Genomic DNA, 20,669 nt, shown 5'->3' with positions numbered 1-20,669 from the left:
TGCCAAACTTCGTTGACACAAATTTGGTGCCAATAGTCCTGATGGTGGCGCTACAGCGACCGTCTAAAGTTTAAAACTTTGAAAATTCATAACAAATCAGGCCTATGTGCTATGACTTTGCAACTTTCAACGAAATGTGGGCCCAAGTGAGGAGACACTTTTGTACACTGCAACCTATGGCCAATTATGAAGTCTAAAGACTGCAAAACTGCAAAAACTGTCAAACTAATTAAACCCTACTCCCACATTTTTTCTTCAAACGACACCAAACTTCAGCATCTGCATCGTTAGACTGTCCTACACAAAAGTTTCAAACAGATTTTCGATTGATCAAAAATTTAGCCCACAGTGCATCAAAATGTTGAATTCTGCCCCCATGTATAGCCTAAAGAGCATCTTAATAGGTTGTATTTGTGATGTCATCAGTCACTTGAGCAATTGTGATGCCATCAGTGATGTCACTCGAGCAATTGTGATGTAATCAGTGATGTCATAAATCCTTCCTGGCTCACCCTATATAAGTGGAAGCAGTGTGTGTTTTTACACGCAAGCATCCAGTCCCATAAAACACCACCAGCAAGCATCCAGTCTGTCCATAAGAGGAAAAAGCAGCTCCTGCTGGTATATCAGTTGTGTGACCCCACAGACCTGCAGCGTAGGACCGAAGAGATACAAACTCCCCAGGTGGCTATTAATCGCTCAGCCTCCCTCTCCATCTAACATCAACTCCACCAGTACCTCATCCACTCTACAACAGTGAGGCAAGTAACTACTACTTTTGTTTGTGAATATACTGATTCCTACTTGTATTGTTGTGAGATGCCTCGCAACAAAAAACGGAATCAGATGATGAAAAAGCTACATGCTGCAAAGAAACCTGAACCTGCTTTGAATCCCTTAGTTTTAGCTATGCAATGTTCTAAGCAGATTCAGATTTCAGATTTCAGATTTCAGATTTATTTCGCCCCCCACACACACAATCAATTAACATGTTCAATCAACACCAAGATACAAATGTGTGGAGTGCCAGGTCTCCAAAGAAGCTACTAAAAGCTTATAGCAGGAGCCTGAGCAGGAAGACTTAACACAACTTAAATACAAGTTACTGCATACAGTATAACATAACAAAATTTACACAACAGGACAATAAACAAACAAAACAAAACAAACAAAACAGTCCCAGATCAATGGATAAGTATAAGTATACTTATAATACATATTATTGCTATATATTATATTATATATCATATACATTATATATTATATATACTATATATTATAACATATTATATTATTATACATACAGATTAAGCAGTTGTTCTTTCATTTTTTTCTTGAAAACAGAGATGGATGGAGCTGTTTTCAGGCTCTCATCAAGCCCATTCCAGATCCGCGGCCCTCTATTAGTTATACTTAAACTGGTGCATTTCAGTCGTCTTTTCTTACCATAAATAAGATGTGTATTTCTGGTATTAAAAGAATGAGCGGGGCGGTTGACTGGGATGAGCTTGGAGAGTCTTGGATTTAAGTTATGGACAACTTGATACATCAAGATTGCGTTTTGGTGAATATTAAACTCAGCAAGCCTCAGAAGATTATAGCTATAGAAGAGGGAACATGTGGGTGCGTTGAAATCCGACCAGGATACGGCTCGTATTATTTTCTTTTGTAAGCTTTCTAATTTCTTTAAATAGCTGGGGAAGGTGTTACACCATATGATGTTACAGTAATTAATGTGTGGCTCAAACAGGGTTTTGTACAGGATCAGGAGAGCAGATAAAGGCAGAAAATGACGGAGTTTGAAAAATAAACCAACATATTTAGACAGTTTTGTTAACAGATGATCAATATGACATTTGAAGTTGATTGACTCGTCTATGATGACCCCCAAGAATTTTGTTGACCCTACTCTTGCCAACTCCCTTCCATCTATATTGAGGTGGATATGATCCACTGATTTTTTGTTAGAGTGGAATATTATAAAGTTGGTTTTGCTAATATTCAGCGACAATTTATTACATTTGAACCAAATATCCACCTGTTTGAGTTCAACATTGAGTAGATCTTGAAGCTCATGAGGATCGTTGTGGGACAGAAATAAGTTTGTGTCATCAGCAAATATCACTTTGTGCAATAATTTAGAGGAGTTGACAAAATCATTGATGTAAAGAATAAAAAGCAAAGGCCCCAAAAGCGAACCTTGGGGGACCCCATATTTAACATTCATTTTTTGAGAGTGAATATCATGTATGTCAACATACTGGTATCTACAATGCAGATAATCACGAAACCATTCAAGAGCCAGTCCTCTAATCCCATAATGGTGCAGCTTCCCCAACAAAATGTCAAAATCAATGGTGTCGAAAGCCTTTGAGAGGTCCAGAAATACACCCACCCCACAGTTCCCCCGATCAACAGCATCATTTATTTTTTCTATAAGGTCTAATATTGCCATACAAGTTGTATTCTTTTTCCTGAAACCATACTGAGAGGATGTAAGAATATTAAGTTTATCAAAATATTTGCTCAGTCTTTTAAACACAACTCTCTCATAAATTTTAGAAATAACAGGCAGGACTGATATTGGGCGATAATTGCTGATACTATTTTTATCCCCAGATTTGAAAATTGGTATTACTCTTGCAATTTTGGTCATCCTAGGCACAACACCAGAAAGTAAAGATACATTTATGCAATATGCAAGTGGTTTTGCTATAATGGCAGCTACGGCAATCAAGATTTTACTGCAGATTCCATCCACACCAGCTGTACGAGAGTTGTTCAGATTCATGATGGCTTCATATACTTCATCGCAGTCAGTAGGTTTCATGAAAAATGAGTTTGGATAGTCTCCTGTGAGATACTGGTTGTAAGAGATACCTTGAGCAGGACAGATTTTACTGGCCAGGTCTTCGCCTACAGAGACAAAATAAGAGTTGAATTGATTGGAGAGTTTGGACAAGTTGACATGACCTGGGAGAACTGGTGGTTTTTTGTCCCTATTCAGGACCTTATTCAGGACAGACCATGTCCTCTTGGTGTCACCCTGGGCTGTCCTTAACTGTTCAGCAAAATGGACACATTTACTTTTCCTTATTATATGGGTGAGCTTATTCCTGAAGACATTATATTTATTTTTATTAATGAGGCTCGGATTTTTTATATACCGTTTATAAAGTTTGTTTTTCTGTTTTATGGAGGTTAATATCCCCTTTGAGAGCCAAGGGTTTTGATCTTCAGCTCTGCATACGACAGTCTTTTCAGGAATTGAGTTATAAATAGAATCAGATAATTCACTGATCAGGCTGTCATAAGCAGTGTCTGGTTCAGAAGCAAAGTAAACATTATTCCATGACTTTGTCTTCAGATTGTCACAGAGCTGGCTCAGAGTTCTGTTATTTAACACTTTTGTTGGTTTCTTACAGAGAGGGGGAGCTAGTACACAAGTGAGATTAGCAAACAGTACAATAGGAAAGTGATCAGTTATGTCTGTCAGAACCACTCCAGTCTCCAATGTGGTGTTACGAATGTTAGTGACAATATTATCTATGGTGGACTTGGACGAAGATGTTACTCTTGTATAGGTGTTTATCGTTGGAAAAAACGAAAAAGAATGTAATGTATTTATGAAATCATAAATGCCATCAAGCAGACTGGATGGCATGCAGCAGAAGCAGATGATAGAACGCTCATCCATAAGAGACTTGAGACTTGACTTGGACTTATGACCAAAGACGTGAGACTTGACTTGGAGTATAGCTAAAAGACTTCAGCCTTGACTTGGGGACTCTAGCTCAAAGCCTTGAGACTTGCCCGGCCACGACCCATTGCTGCGCAGCGGCTATAATTGTTTATTTATGATTGTTTATTTGCACAAAGAAAATGAATAACAACAGATAGTACCTTAAGCTATTATTAAGCTATACCTATTAGTAAGCTATTAGCTAACTAGTAAGTGCTTATTAAGCTAGCCTACTTTGAATGGTAACACACAAAGACTGTCATTGGTAACAGACGATAAATGGCGGTCAACTTATCCATAACCTTCGGATATGGAGAATACTTAGCCTACCTGTCCACTCGTCTGCATGTTTGAGCTACAACTTGCGCTGTGCTTTGCCAAAATCAAATTGCCTCCAATGCAAAGCAGCTGCTTATGCGAGCTGCAGGGCTAGCTCAGCGAGCTGCAAGGCAGGCGAACTCGCGTAGCACGCAAGATGCCTAGTGGATTATAATTTCAATTTGAATGGTGAAATTAGATCCTACTTGATATCTTTGAGTTTTGCTATGAGTTGTACCATGTTCATGAGAATCACACACCTGTGGCATTCTCAATCCTCCCATAGGACATGGATGAAAGGCCAGGGGGTCTCTGATTTCGGATATTGATGTGTCCAACTGCTGCTATGTCACAGCTATCAGAGGTACTGGTTTGGCTCTGGTGTAACTCCAGCTATAATGCCCATAACATGGAATGTGTTGTGGCCATCAATGGTTCTGATGTTATGGTCCAATAATTGGGCGGGCGGTGTGTGTGCCACGATTGTGATGTCACGATTGTCATGTATCAGTGATGTCATCAGTGATGTCACTTGAGCAATTGTGATGTCATCAGTGATGTCACTTGAGCAATTGTGATGTCATCAGTGATGTCACTCGAGCAATTGTGATGTCATCAGTGATGTCACTTGAGCAATTGTGATGTCATCAGTGATGTCACTTGAGCAATTGTGATGTCATCAGTGATGTCACTCGAGCAATTGTGATGTCATCAGTGATGTAATAAATCCTTCTGTGGTGTTTTATGGCAGTTGCCATCCTTTATGTTGCATTACCGCCTGGCTGAGGCTTTATAAGTGGTTGGAGTATAAGTAGGGAGAAGAGCACAAGTGGTAGGCTACATCATCTCCAGAGTAAGTGTTTATTGTTTATTTATGTTTGTTTATTGTTTATTTGCACAAAGAAAATGAATAACAGATAGTACAAGTATCTTAATAAGCTATTATTAAGCTATACCTATTATAGCTAACTAGTAAGTGCTTATTAAGCTAGCCTACTTTGAATGGTAACAGACAATGGCTGGGTTTCCCAAAAGCTTCTTTGCGCTAAGAAGCTAATTCAACCCTTCTTAAGGCCCCCTTAAGAAGCAAACGCGTTTCCCAATTGCTTCTTTACGAAGGCATGCGTTTCCCAAAAGCTTCTTAGCGCTAAGAAGCTTCTTTGACCCTTCTTAAGGCTCCCGTAAGAAGCCAACGAAGCCAACGCGTTTCCCGATTGCTTCTTAGCCTAAAATTATCTTCCAATTATCCTCCGTTAAGAAGGCTGCGTTTCCCAAAAGCTTCTTAGCGCTAAGATGATCTTTCGTTAAGAAGGTTTTGTAAGAAGGGTCTGGAGCCTTCTTAACACCTTCTTAATGACAAAACACTGGCAGATCCAGCCGCGTCAGGCAAAAGGAGATACTTCCACTGTTCCTCTTGTGTTTTTCCCTTTTTCCTTTCTTTCATGCACCCTTTAGTGTTTAAAATTGGGGAACACTTGAAAATCTCCCCTGTATGTATGGTTACTTGTGTTTTAAATGTTTTACCGTAGGCTATATTTCTCTAATCAGAATGGATTCCTTTTATAATGTTGTGGATTTATATAGCACCTTTCACAGAACCCAAGGTCGCTTAAATTCTGTAGTGTTTCTCTGTTTTGTTGTATGCTGTGTATATAAAGCAATTTGAACTGCAGTCCATGTCTGAAATAAATAATGTTTAATAAAGTTTAACATGACCATGATTAGGTGTTAACAGTGTTTCTCAACCACTGAGTCGTGGCCCACTGCTGGGCTCAGAGTGCCATCAAGTGAGTCGCTCCAGTTAAGATGCTTCTTAAGAGCCTTCTATTTTTTTTATTTTTCTCGACTGTTAAGAAGGCGTTTGGGAAACACTTCTTTGCAGCCTTCTTAACTCCTTAAGAAGCTTCTTAACTCTTAAGAAGCTTCTTTGTTGGGAAACTCAGCCAATGACTGTCATTGGTAACAGACAATAAATGGCGGTCAACTTACCCATAACCTTCGGATATGGAGACTTAGCCTACCTGTCCACTCGTCTGCATGTTTGAGCTACAACTTGCGCTGTGCCTTGCCGAAATCAAATTGCCTCCAATGCGAGACTCGTGAATGACATGACTATGAAGTTATGGTTTGCGATGGCTGTCTGAGGCATGAAAACTCACCCTTTTCCACTAACTATTAGAACATATTAGCCACACTTACATTTTTTATGTTTTGTTTTGTTATGTTACAGTATGTTTGGTAGAGCTTTTCCCTAGCCCCACCCCTTTCCTGACCACACCCCCTCCCACCTCCCACATACACTCCCCCCCGATACACCTGTCCATGCCCCCTACCCACCTCTCGAATCCAGACTCTCTACGACCTTCCTATCCCTAGCAACAGACTCTTTTCCCTAGCCCCGCCCTCTCCATTGAGCCGACCCAGATCAGATCCGCTCCAAAATGTAATGGGTTCTTCCTTGGCCCATGCTACACCCTTCCACCAAGTTTCATGAAAATCGGCCCAGTAGTTTTGCCGTAATCCTCCTGCTAACAGACAAACGGTCAGACAAACGGCACCGAAAACATCACCTCCTTTGTGGAGACAATGCCAATTTTGAGAATGTTCCACTACTGGGATTTTCTGGGATTTTCAGTATGTTAAATTGGAAGGTTTCAAGAGCTGAATACAACACAAATAATTTCTGTTGCAATTTGTTTAAGGTTGGGTCATTTTTTCTCACAGATTCCTAGACTATTTAGGCACCGGTACCGTTTGAATATTGTTTTAGCTAGAGATGCACCGATTGCCATTTTCTTGGCCGGTTCCGATTTCCGATTTTTGAATAGTCTGACTTGCCGATACCGATTTTGGCCGATTCCGAAGAGCAATAATTGATGGGTTATTTTTTGACGTTTTTTTTATTTTTTTACTTTGCTTTAATAGAAAATTAAGATTCATGTCACATTTCTTATCATTTGCATGAGGTAGGACGATCTCACTCAAAAACATCTCAAAATAAAAGTGTTACTGTTACCAGGTTACTGGACAGAGTTTTTCTTTTTTGTGTAAATACAATGAATATAAAACAACCAGTATATCCCACAGCTATCATGCATTTACTTTTCCAAAAGAAAAAAGGTGCAACAGAACAGGGGCTCCAGATGGAAAGTAGCCTATGGCTAAATCTGTTACAAAGCATATCTTCCCCTATGGTGTTTAATGTTTTGTTTGTATATGTCCCTCCCAAATAAACTAATAAAATAAAATAAATGAACGTCAAAATGTTATCCATGGACAAGGAGTTTATAGCCTATATAGGTCTGGAGCCCAGAGACCTTCGAAGCCATGCCCACTCTACAGTTGTGGATTTGGCTGTTCTTGAGTAGATGAGGAAATTAGTTTGAGTTGACTCAGTTTGAATATTGTAGTTTACACACAGAGTCAGTTTTTTTAATCAGATATTCGGAAAAAAAATCATCTCCCACAGAAAACCTTGCACACTGGTCCGATGCGTTTTATTATTATGTTCGTCGTTCTATTCGCAATACGAAAACAAATAGTCCTCTCCTGTATCCACGTTACACCGTGACTGACAGATAGCAGCAGCAGCAGGCAGCGGTGATGTGGACTCGACTGCAGCTGGTCGGGGAAGAGGTGAGGCCGGTGAGGTGAAGCGAGCCGCTCAGACTGGAGTGGACTCCAACCTACCCTGCCCCTCCGCAGCTTATTTTCGACTTGCATGTGTGACAAACTGCAAGCTTTGTATCGTCTTCACTGACGGTGAAAAATTTCCACACCGACGAAGACATGCTGTGGCATGTGTGTAGTGGCTGCTTTTGTTTTGGCTGCAACTCATCCGTCTCGGTCTCGCTGCTTTCGGGTGTGCGCACGTCACGTGAAAATCGGCTCACAGAATCGGCTATTTAGAGTGACCGGCGCAGATCACCGGTCGAGGCCGATCACGTGGAAATCGGCCATTTCCGGTCACGTGCCGATCGATCGGTGCATCCCTAGTTTTAGCACTAGTATCAGAGAAATACGAAACAATACCAGCCCTAACCATAATGTCCCTTTAACTTCCACAGTACCATAATGTCCCTTTAACTTCCACAGTACCATAATGTCAGTTTAACTTCCACAGTACCATAATGTCTCTTTAACTTCCACAGTACCATAATGTCCCTTTAACTTCCACAGTACCATAATGTCTCTTTAACTTCCACAGTACCATAATGTCTCTTTAACTTCCACAGTACCATAATGTCACTTTAACTTCCACAGTACCATAATGTCCCTTTAACTTCCACAGTACCATAATGTCCTTTAACTTCCACAGTACCATAATGTCTCTTTAACTTCCACAGTAACATAATGTCCCTTTAACTTCCACAGTACCATAATATCCCTTTAACTTCCACAGTACCATAATGTCACTTTAACTTCCACAGTACCATAATGTCAGTTTAACTTCCACAGTACCATAATGTCTCTTTAACTTCCACAGTACCATAATGTCCCTTTAACTTCCACAGTACCATAATGTCCCTTTAACTTCCACAGTACCATAATGTCCCTTTAACTTCCACAGTACCATAATGTCTCTTTAACTTCCACAGTACCATAATGTCCCTTTAACTTCCACAGTACCATAATGTCTCTTTAACTTCCACAGTACCATAATGTCCCTTTAACTTCCACAGTACCATAATGTCTCTTTAACTTCCACAGTACCATAATGTCTCTTTAACTTCCACAGTACCATAATGTCCCTTTAACTTCCACAGTACCATAATGTCTCTTTAACTTCCACAGTACCATAATGTCTCTTTAACTTCCACAGTACCATAATGTCTCTTTAACTTCCACAGTACCATAATGTCCCTTTAATTTCCACAGTACCATAATGTCCCTTTAACTTCCACAGTACCATAATGTCTCTTTAACTTCCACAGTACCATAATGTCTCTTTAACTTCCACAGTACCATAATGTCTCTTTAACTTCCACAGTACCATAATGTCAGTTTAACTTCCACAGTACCATAATGTCTCTTTAACTTCCACAGTACCATAATGTCTCTTTAACTTCCACAGTACCATAATGTCTCTTTAACTTCCACAGTACCATAATGTCAGTTTAACTTCCACAGTACCATAATGTCCCTTTAACTTCCACAGTACCATAATGTCCCTTTAACTTCCACAGTACCATAATGTCTCTTCAACTTCCACAGTACCATAATGTCTCTTTAACTTCCACAGTACCATAATGTCCCTTTAACTTCCACAGTACCATAATGTCTCTTTAACTTCCACAGTACCATAATGTCTCTTTAACTTCCACAGTACCATAATGTCAGTTTAACTTCCACAGTACCATAATGTCTCTTTAACACTTTGAGTGCCACGGCCCTTGGGCAAAAGGTTGCTAACTGTGCCACATAGGCCGCAATGCATTTTAATATAGCCATATCATTTTTTGTGTTCCTCTTATATGGACAACCAATAGCCTCAATGAAACTTTGAACCCTTCTGTTTCATTTAAAAAAAAAACTGTTTATAAACCGTTCCATTTTGGAAATACACCCCTCTGAAAAAGAGTGTTTTCGACCGAAAAGAGCATGCTGAAATTAGTTTCTGAGATAATCACATCTTTATGTTAGAAAGGCGACAGAATGAATTCTGCTTTGAGTTGAACAAAATGCTATAGCTGAAATGAAAGGTTAGAATGTCTAGTTTACCTGCGGGAAAAGTATGTCAAAAGAATGTTTTGTTTATTTTCTACAAATATTAGTAAACAGCTTGGTCTAACATCAAAATGTTCACTTTCATGGGGTCATGCTAGATATTGAAGTCTCTATTTACATAGGGAAACAAGATATCACCTTTATTTTTATTTTTATGAAACTACACATTGAAAGCTTTCATTTGATGTGTAACATAATAACAATATTCAAAACACAACATGTCCTGCACTGTTTTATCTTCTTCACATGGACCTTCAAAATAGTTGGAAATCAAGACAACTTTATGTAAACATAGGCCAACATCGAGCCTGCTGCTGCCTGGGTGTGTGTGTGTGTGTGTGTGTGTGTGTGTGTGTGCCCCTGCGTGCCCCACCCCCCTCCTCCTCCTCCTCCGTGGTGGGAGGAGTCGAGTGTCTCTGCTGCGGTTTGCTCTGTTTGATCTGCACTGAAAAGTCCGCTGCCTGCATCCCCCCGCTTTTTTACAGCGTGTCCTCGGCTCGCAGCTGAGAATAATGTAACTTTTCAGAAAGACGCTGGTGTCGCCGTGTCGGCAACTAAATCATATTGATGGACTATCGCAGCGGACACGGATGGGGCTCAATTGTGGCAGCAGATGACTGCTGTTCACAGGCACAGCTAACGTTATGCTTCAAGCATATCGATGCGATTTCCGTATTCCGTTTCCTCATGACTTCTTCTCTCTTTTCTCCTGGCCTTTGTCTAATCGGGAGGGCACTGTCGCCACCTAAGGGTTCTGTAAAATAGGTTAGACACATTCAATAGCTCTCATATTGTAAGAGGCGATGTAAGAGGGTTAGATCGACACCCCCCCGTCAAAAAAACAATTTGGAGTTATTGACGCCATTTGGCGTCGCTGGCAGCCTATGGTAAATTTCTAATGACGCCATATGGCGTCGCTGGCACTCAATGTGTTAACTTCCACAGTACCATAATGTCAGTTTAACTTCCACAGTACCATAATGTCTCTTTAACTTCCACAGTACCATAATGTCTCTTTAACTTCCACAGTACCATAATATCCCTTTAACTTCCACAGTACCATAATGTCTCTTTAACTTCCACAGTACCATAATATCCCTTTAACTTCCACAGTACCATAATGTCTCTTTAACTTCCACAGTACCATAATGTCTCTTTAACTTCCACAGTACCATAATGTCTCTTTAACTTCCACAGTACCATAATGTCCCTTTAACTTCCACAGTACCATAATGTCTCTTTAACTTCCACAGTACCATAATGTCTCTTTAACTTCCACAGTACCATAATGTCTCTTTAACTTCCACAGTACCATAATGTCTCTTTAACTTCCACAGTACCATAATGTCCCTTTAATTTCCACAGTACCATAATGTCTCTTTAACTTCCACAGTACCATAATGTCCCTTTAATTTCCACAGTACCATAATGTCCCTTTAACTTCCACAGTACCATAATGTCTCTTTAACTTCCACAGTACCATAATGTCCCTTTAACTTCCACAGTACCATAATGTCCTTTAACTTCCACAGTACCATCATGTCCCTTTAACTTCCACAGTACCATAATGTCCCTTTAACTTCCACAGTACCATAATGTCCCTTTAACTTCCACAGTACCATAATGTCCCTTTAACTTCCACAGTACCATAATGTCTCTTTAACTTCCACAGTACCATAATGTCCCTTTAACTTCCACAGTAACATAATGTCTCTTTAACTTCCACAGTACCATAATGTCTCTTTAACTTCCACAGTACCATAATGTCCCTTTAATTTCCACAGTACCATAATGTCTCTTTAACTTCCACAGTACCATAATGTCCCTTTAATTTCCACAGTACCATAATGTCCCTTTAACTTCCACAGTACCATAATGTCCCTTTAACTTCCACAGTACCATAATGTCCCTTTAACTTCCACAGTACCATAATGTCCCTTTAATTTCCACAGTACCATAATGTCCCTTTAACTTCCACAGTACCATAATGTCCCTTTAACTTCCACAGTACCATAATGTCCCTTTAACTTCCACAGTACCATAATGTCCCTTTAACTTCCACAGTACCATAATGTCCCTTTAACTTCCACAGTACCATAATGTCTCTTTAACTTCGACAGTACCATAATTTCTCTTTAACTTCCACAATACCATAATGTCCCTTTAACTTCCACAGTACCATAATGTCCCTTTAACTTCCACAGTACCATAATGTATCTTTAACTTCCACAGTACCATAATGTCCCTTTAACTTCCACAGTACCATAATGTCTCTTTAACTTCCACGGTACCATAATGTCTCTTTAACACCATAATGTCCCTTTAACTTCCACAGTACCATAATGTCCCTTTAATTTCCACAGTACCATAATGTCTCTTTAACTTCCACAATACCATAATATCTCTTTAACTTCCACAGTACCATAATGTCTCTTTAACTTCCACAATACCATAATGTCCCTTTAACTTCCACAGTACCATTCCACAGTACCATAATGTCTCTTTAACTTCCACAGTACCATAATGTCTCTTTAACTTCCACAGTACCATCATGTCCCTTTAACTTCCACAGTACCATAATGTCTCTTTAACTTCCACAGTACCATCATGTCCCTTTAACTTCCACAGTACCATAATGTCCCTTTAACTTCCACAGTACCATAATGTCCCTTTAACTTCCACAGTACCATAATGTCTCTTTAACTTCCACAGTACCATAATGTCCCTTTAACTTCCACAGTACCATCATGTCCCTTTAACTTCCACAGTACCATAATGTCCCTTTAACTTCCACAGTACCATAATGTCCCTTTAACTTCCACAGTACCATAATGTCAGTTTAACTTCCACAGTACCATAATGTCTCTTTAACTTCCACAGTACCATAATGTCTCTTTAACTTCCACAGTACCATAATGTCCCTTTAACTTCCACAGTACCATAATGTCCCTTTAACTTCCACAGTACCATAATGTCAGTTTAACTTCCACAGTACCATAATGTCTCTTTAACTTCCACAGTACCATAATGTCCCTTTAACTTCCACAGTACCATAATGTCTCTTTAACTTCCACAGTACCATAATATCCCTTTAACTTCCACAGTACCATAATGTCCCTTTAATTTCCACAGTACCATAATGTCTCTTTAACTTCCACAGTACCATAATGTCCCTTTAATTTCCACAGTACCATAATGTCTCTTTAACTTCCACAGTACCATAATGTCCCTTTAACTTCCACAGTACCATAATGTCCCTTTAACTTCCACAGTACCATAATGTCAGTTTAACTTCCACAGTACCATAATGTCTCTTTAACTTCCACAGTACCATAATGTCTCTTTAACTTCCACAGTACCATAATGTCCCTTTAACTTCCACAGTACCATAATGTCCCTTTAACTTCCACAGTACCATAATGTCAGTTTAACTTCCACAGTACCATAATGTCTCTTTAACTTCCACAGTACCATAATGTCCCTTTAACTTCCACAGTACCATAATATCCCTTTAACTTCCACAGTACCATAATGTCCCTTTAATTTCCACAGTACCATAATGTCTCTTTAACTTCCACAGTACCATAATGTCCCTTTAATTTCCACAGTACCATAATGTCTCTTTAACTTCCACAGTACCATAATGTCCCTTTAACTTCCACAGTACCATAATGTCTCTTTAACTTCCACAGTACCATAATGTCTCTTTAACTTCCACAGTACCATAATGTCCCTTTAACTTCCACAGTACCATAATGTCCCTTTAACTTCCACAGTACCATAATGTCCCTTTAACTTCCACAGTACCATAATGTCTCTTTAACTTCCACAGTACCATAATGTCCCTTTAACTTCCACAGTACCATCATGTCCCTTTAACTTCCACAGTACCATAATGTCCCTTTAACTTCCACAGTACCATAATGTCCCTTTAACTTCCACAGTACCATAATGTCAGTTTAACTTCCACAGTACCATAATGTCTCTTTAACTTCCACAGTACCATAATGTCTCTTTAACTTCCACAGTACCATAATGTCCCTTTAACTTCCACAGTACCATAATGTCCCTTTAACTTCCACAGTACCATAATGTCAGTTTAACTTCCACAGTACCATAATGTCTCTTTAACTTCCACAGTACCATAATGTCTCTTTAACTTCCACAGTACCATAATATCCCTTTAACTTCCACAGTACCATAATGTCCCTTTAATTTCCACAGTACCATAATGTCTCTTTAACTTCCACAGTACCATAATGTCCCTTTAATTTCCACAGTACCATAATGTCTCTTTAACTTCCACAGTACCATAATGTCCCTTTAACTTCCACAGTACCATAATGTCCCTTTAACTTCCACAGTACCATAATGTCAGTTTAACTTCCACAGTACCATAATGTCTCTTTAACTTCCACAGTACCATAATGTCTCTTTAACTTCCACAGTACCATAATGTCCCTTTAACTTCCACAGTACCATAATGTCCCTTTAACTTCCACAGTACCATAATGTCAGTTTAACTTCCACAGTACCATAATGTCTCTTTAACTTCCACAGTACCATAATGTCCCTTTAACTTCCACAGTACCATAATATCCCTTTAACTTCCACAGTACCATAATGTCCCTTTAATTTCCACAGTACCATAATGTCTCTTTAACTCATTGAGTGCCAGCCACTTTTGGAGAACGGACGCTCCCAGTGCCAGAGTTTCAGAGCGTTTTCAGTGATTTCTCGAGGCCCACAGAATATTGTGTGATATTACTATGTAAACACTGAACACGCACAAAGAACGATGAGACTCTATTCTATCATCTGCAAAAAAAAGTTTATTGATCCCATTTTCCGTTCTTTAGTTATGAGCCGGAGAAGATAGCTTGATTCATCCAAAAAAAGCAATTTTTTTCTAGAAGCTGAGATAATTGGCCTTTTGTGAAATTAATCATTTCAAGCACATCACTGACTCTGAAGCTAATCTTTTCTAATGTAGTCACACCTCAAAAATAATTTCCTTCAATAAAACAGTTTAGGCCAGGGAATTTTGTTTGGCAGAATAATATTTTTAGCTACAACCAGCAGCGCTGGCCCCTGCGTGCGCTGCTGGTTGCAGCTTCTTGCTGGTTTTGATTTGCTGCTGGTGGGCATCGGATATTCTGGCTTGCGTTTGTCAATCCTGTCCTGCTGCCTGGGTCTGTCTGGGTGTTGTGTGTGTGCTGCTCTGCGTGCCCCCTCCCCCCCCCCCCCCCGCCCCGCCCCGCCTCGCCTCGCCTCAACTGCACACTCCTCCTCCTGTCTGTGGTGGCTCTCTGCTGAGTTTGCTGTGCGCACAGTGAAGGGTGCTTGACATCCTGCTTTTTTACAGCGTTCCGCGTGTGTTTGTCACCGGCAACGATGCTTCCAGTTGAGAATAATAACAACTCGACGGTGTGGATGTGCGGATGTACTGTCGCAACCGACACGGAGCGGCTCAATTGTGGGAGCAGATTGGCTGCTGCAGGCACAGCTGCAGTAACGTGCTTCAGCATATCGATGCATACGGATGCGATGCGATTTCCGTTTCCATAACGACTTCTTCTTTGTTTTTTCCTTGCCTTTCTGTTATGTGGAGAGCACTGTCGCCACCTAAGGGTTCTGTAAAATAGGTTAGACACATCCAATAGCTATAATATTTGTACATCAGAGGCAGAAGGCTTTGATCGACGCCCCACCGTCAAAAAACGCAATTGACGAACATGTCCGTCCTTGGCACTCTACGTTACTATTTGAAATGACGAACATGTCCGTCCTTGGCACTCAATGAGTTAACTTCCACAGTACCATAATGTCCCTTTAATTTCCACAGTACCATAATGTCTCTTTAACTTCCACAGTACCATAATGTCCCTTTAACTTCCACAGTACCATAATGTCTCTTTAACTTCCACAGTACCATAATGTCTCTTTAACTTCCACAGTACCATAATGTCCCTTTAACTTCCACAGTACCATAATGTCCCTTTAACTTCCACAGTACCATAATGTCCCTTTAACTTCCACAGTACCATAATGTCTCTTTAACTTCCACAGTACCATAATGTCTCTTTAACTTCCACAGTACCATAATGTCTCTTTAACTTCCACAGTACCATAATGTCTCTTTAACTTCCACAGTACCATAATGTCCCTTTAATTTCCACAGTACCATAATGTCTCTTTAACTTCCACAGTACCATAATGTCCCTTTAACTTCCACAGTACCATAATGTCTCTTTAACTTCCACAGTACCATAATGTCTCTTTAACTTCCACAGTACCATAATGTCCCTTTAACTTCCACAGTACCATCATGTCCCTTTAACTTCCACAGTACCATAATGTCCCTTTAACTTCCACAGTACCATAATGTCCCTTTAACTTCCACAGTACCATAATGTCAGTTTAACTTCCACAGTACCATAATGTCTCTTTAACTTCCACAGTACCATAATGTCTCTTTAACTTCCACAGTACCATAATGTCCCTTTAACTTCCACAGTACCATAATGTCCCTTTAACTTCCACAGTACCATAATGTCAGTTTAACTTCCACAGTACCATAATGTCTCTTTAACTTCCACAGTACCATAATGTCCCTTTAACTTCCACAGTACCATAATGTCTCTTTAACTTCCACAGTACCATAATGTCAGTTTAACTTCCACAGTACCATAATGTCCCTTTAACTTCCACAGTACCATAATGTCCCTTTAACTTCCACAGTACCATAATGTCAGTTTAACTTCCACAGTACCATAATGTCCCTTTAACTTCCACAGTACCATAATGTCTCTTTAACTTCCACAGTACCATAATGTCTCTTTAACTTCCACAGTACCATAATGTCTCTTTAACTTCCACAGTACCATAATGTATCTTTAACTTCCACAGTACCATAATGTCCCTTTAACGTCTACAGTACCATAATGTCCCTTTAATTTCCACAGTACCATAATGTCCCTTTAACTTCCACAGTACCATAATGTCCCTTTAACTTCCACAGTACCATAATATCCCTTTAACTTCCACAGTACCATAATATCCCTTTAACTTCCACAGTACCATAATATCCCTTTAACTTCCACAGTACCATAATGTCCCTTTAACTTCCACAGTACCATAATGTCCCTTTAACTTCCACAGTACCATAATGTCTCTTTAACTTCCACAGTACCATAATGTCCCTTTAACTTCCACAGTACCATAATGTCCCTTTAACTTCCACAGTACCATAATGTCACTTTAACTTCCACAGTACCATAATGTCCCTTTAACTTCCACAGTACCATAATGTCCCTTTAACTTCCACAGTACCATAATATCCCTTTAACTTCCACAGTACCATAATGTCACTTTAACTTCCACAGTACCATAATGTCACTTTAACTTCCACAGTACCATAATGTCACTTTAACTTCCACAGTACCATAATGTCCCTTTAACTTCCACAGTACCATAATGTCCCTTTAACTTCCACAGTACCATAATGTCTCTTTAACTTCCACAGTACCATAATATCCCTTTAACTTCCACAGTACCATAATGTCTCTTTAACTTCCACAGTACCATAATGTCTCTTTAACTTCCACAGTACCATAATGTCCCTTTAACTTCCACAGTACCATAATGTCCCTTTAACTTCCACAGTACCATAACGTCTCTTTAACTTCCACAGTACCATAATGTCTCTTTAACTTCCACAGTACCATAATGTCTCTTTAACTTCCACAGTACCATAAAGTCTCTTTTTGAGAGTGAGAACAGAAACACTTGCTCTAGCTGAGCCATTACGGTTACAAAACCGCAACGTTTTTAAACCACGGTTAATCGTGAAATCGGTTCATCGCTGCATCTCTACCTGCAGGTCCACCTCCAGGAGATCCGCAGTCTGAAGGAGGTCAACCAGAAGCTCCAGGACGATAACCAGGAGCTGCGAGAGCTATGCTGCTTCCTGGACGACGACCGACAGAAGGGCAAGAAGCTGTGGAGGGAGTGGGAGCGCTTCGGCCGCCACACGGCCAGTGTCCTTTGGAAAGACCTGGGGCTGTACCAGCAGAAGCTGACGGAGCTGGAGGCCAGCCAGGAGGCTCTGAGAGCGGAGAATCTGGAGCTGAAGGAGATGGTTGTGATGCTGGACGAGGAGAGGAGCGTAGCAGGCTCACGGAGCTCCATCGACAGCCAGTCCAGCCTGAGCAACCTGAACGGCTCCGGCCCCATCCGGGACGTCCCGGATGGCAGCAGTACCGGGAGCACCGGGAGTCCCGACCACCACCACAACCACTTACACAAACCATCAGAGGGCAAGATGGCATCTCTGAGAGGTTCTATGGATGACTTGTCAGGCTCACACTTCCATAGAGCCACTGGACTCAATGGTAAGTTTGACGAATGCTGCTCATGATGAGACCACTTGTGAGGCCATTGAATCAGCGAAGAGAAGGTCAACAACAGACCGTCTAGTGCAGTGATTCCCAACCAGGGGTACGTGTACCCCTAGGGGTACTTGAGCAGCTTGCAGGGGGTACTTGGAATGATTGGGGAATACAATTTACCTCCAAAATGATAGATAAATATATATATATTCCAAGTCATTTCATGAGCCCATTGTTAAAATGTGATGTGTGTGCCGCAACTAGTTATCCTGGCAAGTGTCAACTGCTACACTGTTCTGCTACTGATAATGGCAAAAAACAACAACTAAAAAGCCCAAACACCGGCAGTTCAGTAAAACATATATTTTGTATAGATTTACTTGTATGTAATCATCAACACACATGAGTGAGGGGTACTATTGTCATGGAAAAACAGCTCAAGGGGTACATATTAAGACAAAAAAGGTTGGGAACCACTGGTCTAGTGGGCCGATTTTCATTCAACTTGCTGGGAGGGTGTAGCATGGACCAAGGAAGAACCCATTACATTTTGGCTCGGATCCGATCGCGGTCTCGTCAAGGAAGGGGTGGGGCAAGGGGAAATGGGCTGTAGCTAGTGCCACTTCACAGCCCTCGCTGGTGTTTTGAAGGGGTGGGGCAATTGAATGACTGACAGGTCGTAGGACCAATGAGAGAGTGGTTCATTTGCAAAAGTCAACAGTCAGGTTGGGTGGGCATGCTTGATCCCTAAAGCTACTGATTGTTCGACCATAGCTCCAAAGGATAGTTCTATCAAGTACACCGTGGGCCGCTTGAATGCATAAAATAAAGCTGATAGTATACAATTTTATTCTTTAAACGTCTTAAGCCCAATTTATGCTTAGTCTCTCATAATATAAAGAAAGAGTCCCGCACACCGTCCAAACTTGCAATGTAGAGTTTATTCCGTGACGTTTCGGTCACCGACCTTTTTCAAACAAATGATTACTGACATAATGAAGCTGCTTAGTCTCTCGACACTTTTGAAACGGTCTCTCGACAGATATGTCAGAACTTCAGAAGAGACAGAAAAAAGTGTCTCTCCACACTTTTCTTTGGTGTTGCCTAGCTGGGAATGTTGTTATTTCGCACACCGAAATATTTTGTCACGCATTGTTGTGATTGGATAGAGTTCCGTCAGTATAGTGCGTCTGACAGCCAGCCTGCCCGGCCAGCAACTACATTCCCCAGGGGAAACAACGGGGCTTCTTGTGGGCGGAGTCAGGGCTCGGTGTGGTTGGAGTCAATGCTCGGCGTGTGTGGAGTGGAGGTCTGGAGGAACGGAGATATTCTCTGAAAAGAGGAGTGAGCCGTTGTCTGTCAAAACTGATGCAGAGAGATACAGATGCAGTGTGGTTATGTTTGCATTTAGGACTCGTGTCAAGATGTTTTTGTTTTTTTCTTGTGGCAAGATGTGATTTTTGGGGGGGGGTACGGTGGTGCAGTGGTAGGCGCTGTCGCCTCACAGCTCGAAGGTCCTGGGTTCGATTCCCACCTGGGACGCTGTGAACGCTGAAGGAATGCGTGCCCGTCCGCATGCCCTCGAGTGCCCACCGCCCGGGTGGGGTCGTCAAAAGGGCCTTTCTGTGTGGAGTTTGCATGTTCTCCCCGTGCCTCCCGGGGGTTTCCTTCATATAGGAACCCCCTTCACCAAAACATGCAATATCCTGGTTCCTAATGTGGTTCCTCCTCTGGTCGTTAAGGGCGCCTGTTCGGAGGGAGGGGAACTGGTTGGAATAGCGTGAACCTCCCACGTGCTATGTCCTACCGGTGAAGCTTCCTCTGTCAGGTGAAAAGAAGCGGCTGGCTAACTCTCGTAACGGACAAGCCCGTCTTTTATTGTCACACGAACACAATACATGCATGCGGCCACAACACACTCATGCTGACGGTGGCCGGTGAAAAGTGTCCTCTGCATTTAACCCATCCAGGCATGTCCTTTCCTCCGAGGGGCAGGCCAGGAGCAGTGGTCGCTTTCTCGTACAGCGCCCGGGGACCAACTTTGTTTGTTTGTTTATGTTTGTTTATTTATTTAAGAAAAGGGACAATTCACATTAATTAACATGAGCATGTGAGTCCATCATGTAAATGTGCCAGATTTAGCCATACAGGCTAATTTTCATCTGCAGTCCCTGGCAGGTTGATGTTATATGTGAAACATTAACAAACACATGCAATAGTACAGAAGACATAAGTAGACAAAAGCATATAAAAGAAGAAAAGCACAAGCAGATTAATTGCATATAAAAAGAACATGCATGAGCACATATAAAAAAGAACATGCAAGATTACATTAGCATATTCTATACAATACATGCCAGAGCAACAGCACATAAGCACATAAAAACAGACAAAAGCATATAAGCACAATTATGCAGCCCCTGGTTTACTGTAAAGCACGGACAAAAGCACAGACAAAAGCACATGCCCTACAAAGCAGACAAACAATGACA

At 41.0% G+C, this 20,669-nt stretch overlaps 1 protein-coding gene across 1 annotated transcript in view; it reads left to right on the top strand.

Moving 5' to 3' along the window:
• Nucleotides 1–20,669, top strand: part of ccdc85ca (coiled-coil domain containing 85C, a) — a gene marked incomplete at both ends in the record, with an annotated part of 54,563 nt that overhangs the window by 12,862 nt on the left and 21,032 nt on the right. The window contains one exon of the mRNA XM_083633205.1: nucleotides 17,670–18,180. Coding sequence (XP_083489331.1) covers nucleotides 17,670–18,180 — 511 coding nt within the window. The remainder of the gene's footprint in view (nucleotides 1–17,669; nucleotides 18,181–20,669) is intronic.

This window comes from Poromitra crassiceps (assembly GCF_964638095.1).
Source record: "Poromitra crassiceps genome assembly, chromosome: 3".
NCBI classification, from domain to species: domain Eukaryota; kingdom Metazoa; phylum Chordata; class Actinopteri; order Beryciformes; family Melamphaidae; genus Poromitra; species Poromitra crassiceps.
Note: the sequence above shows the minus strand (reverse complement) of the source record. Positions and strands in the feature narration are given on the sequence as shown.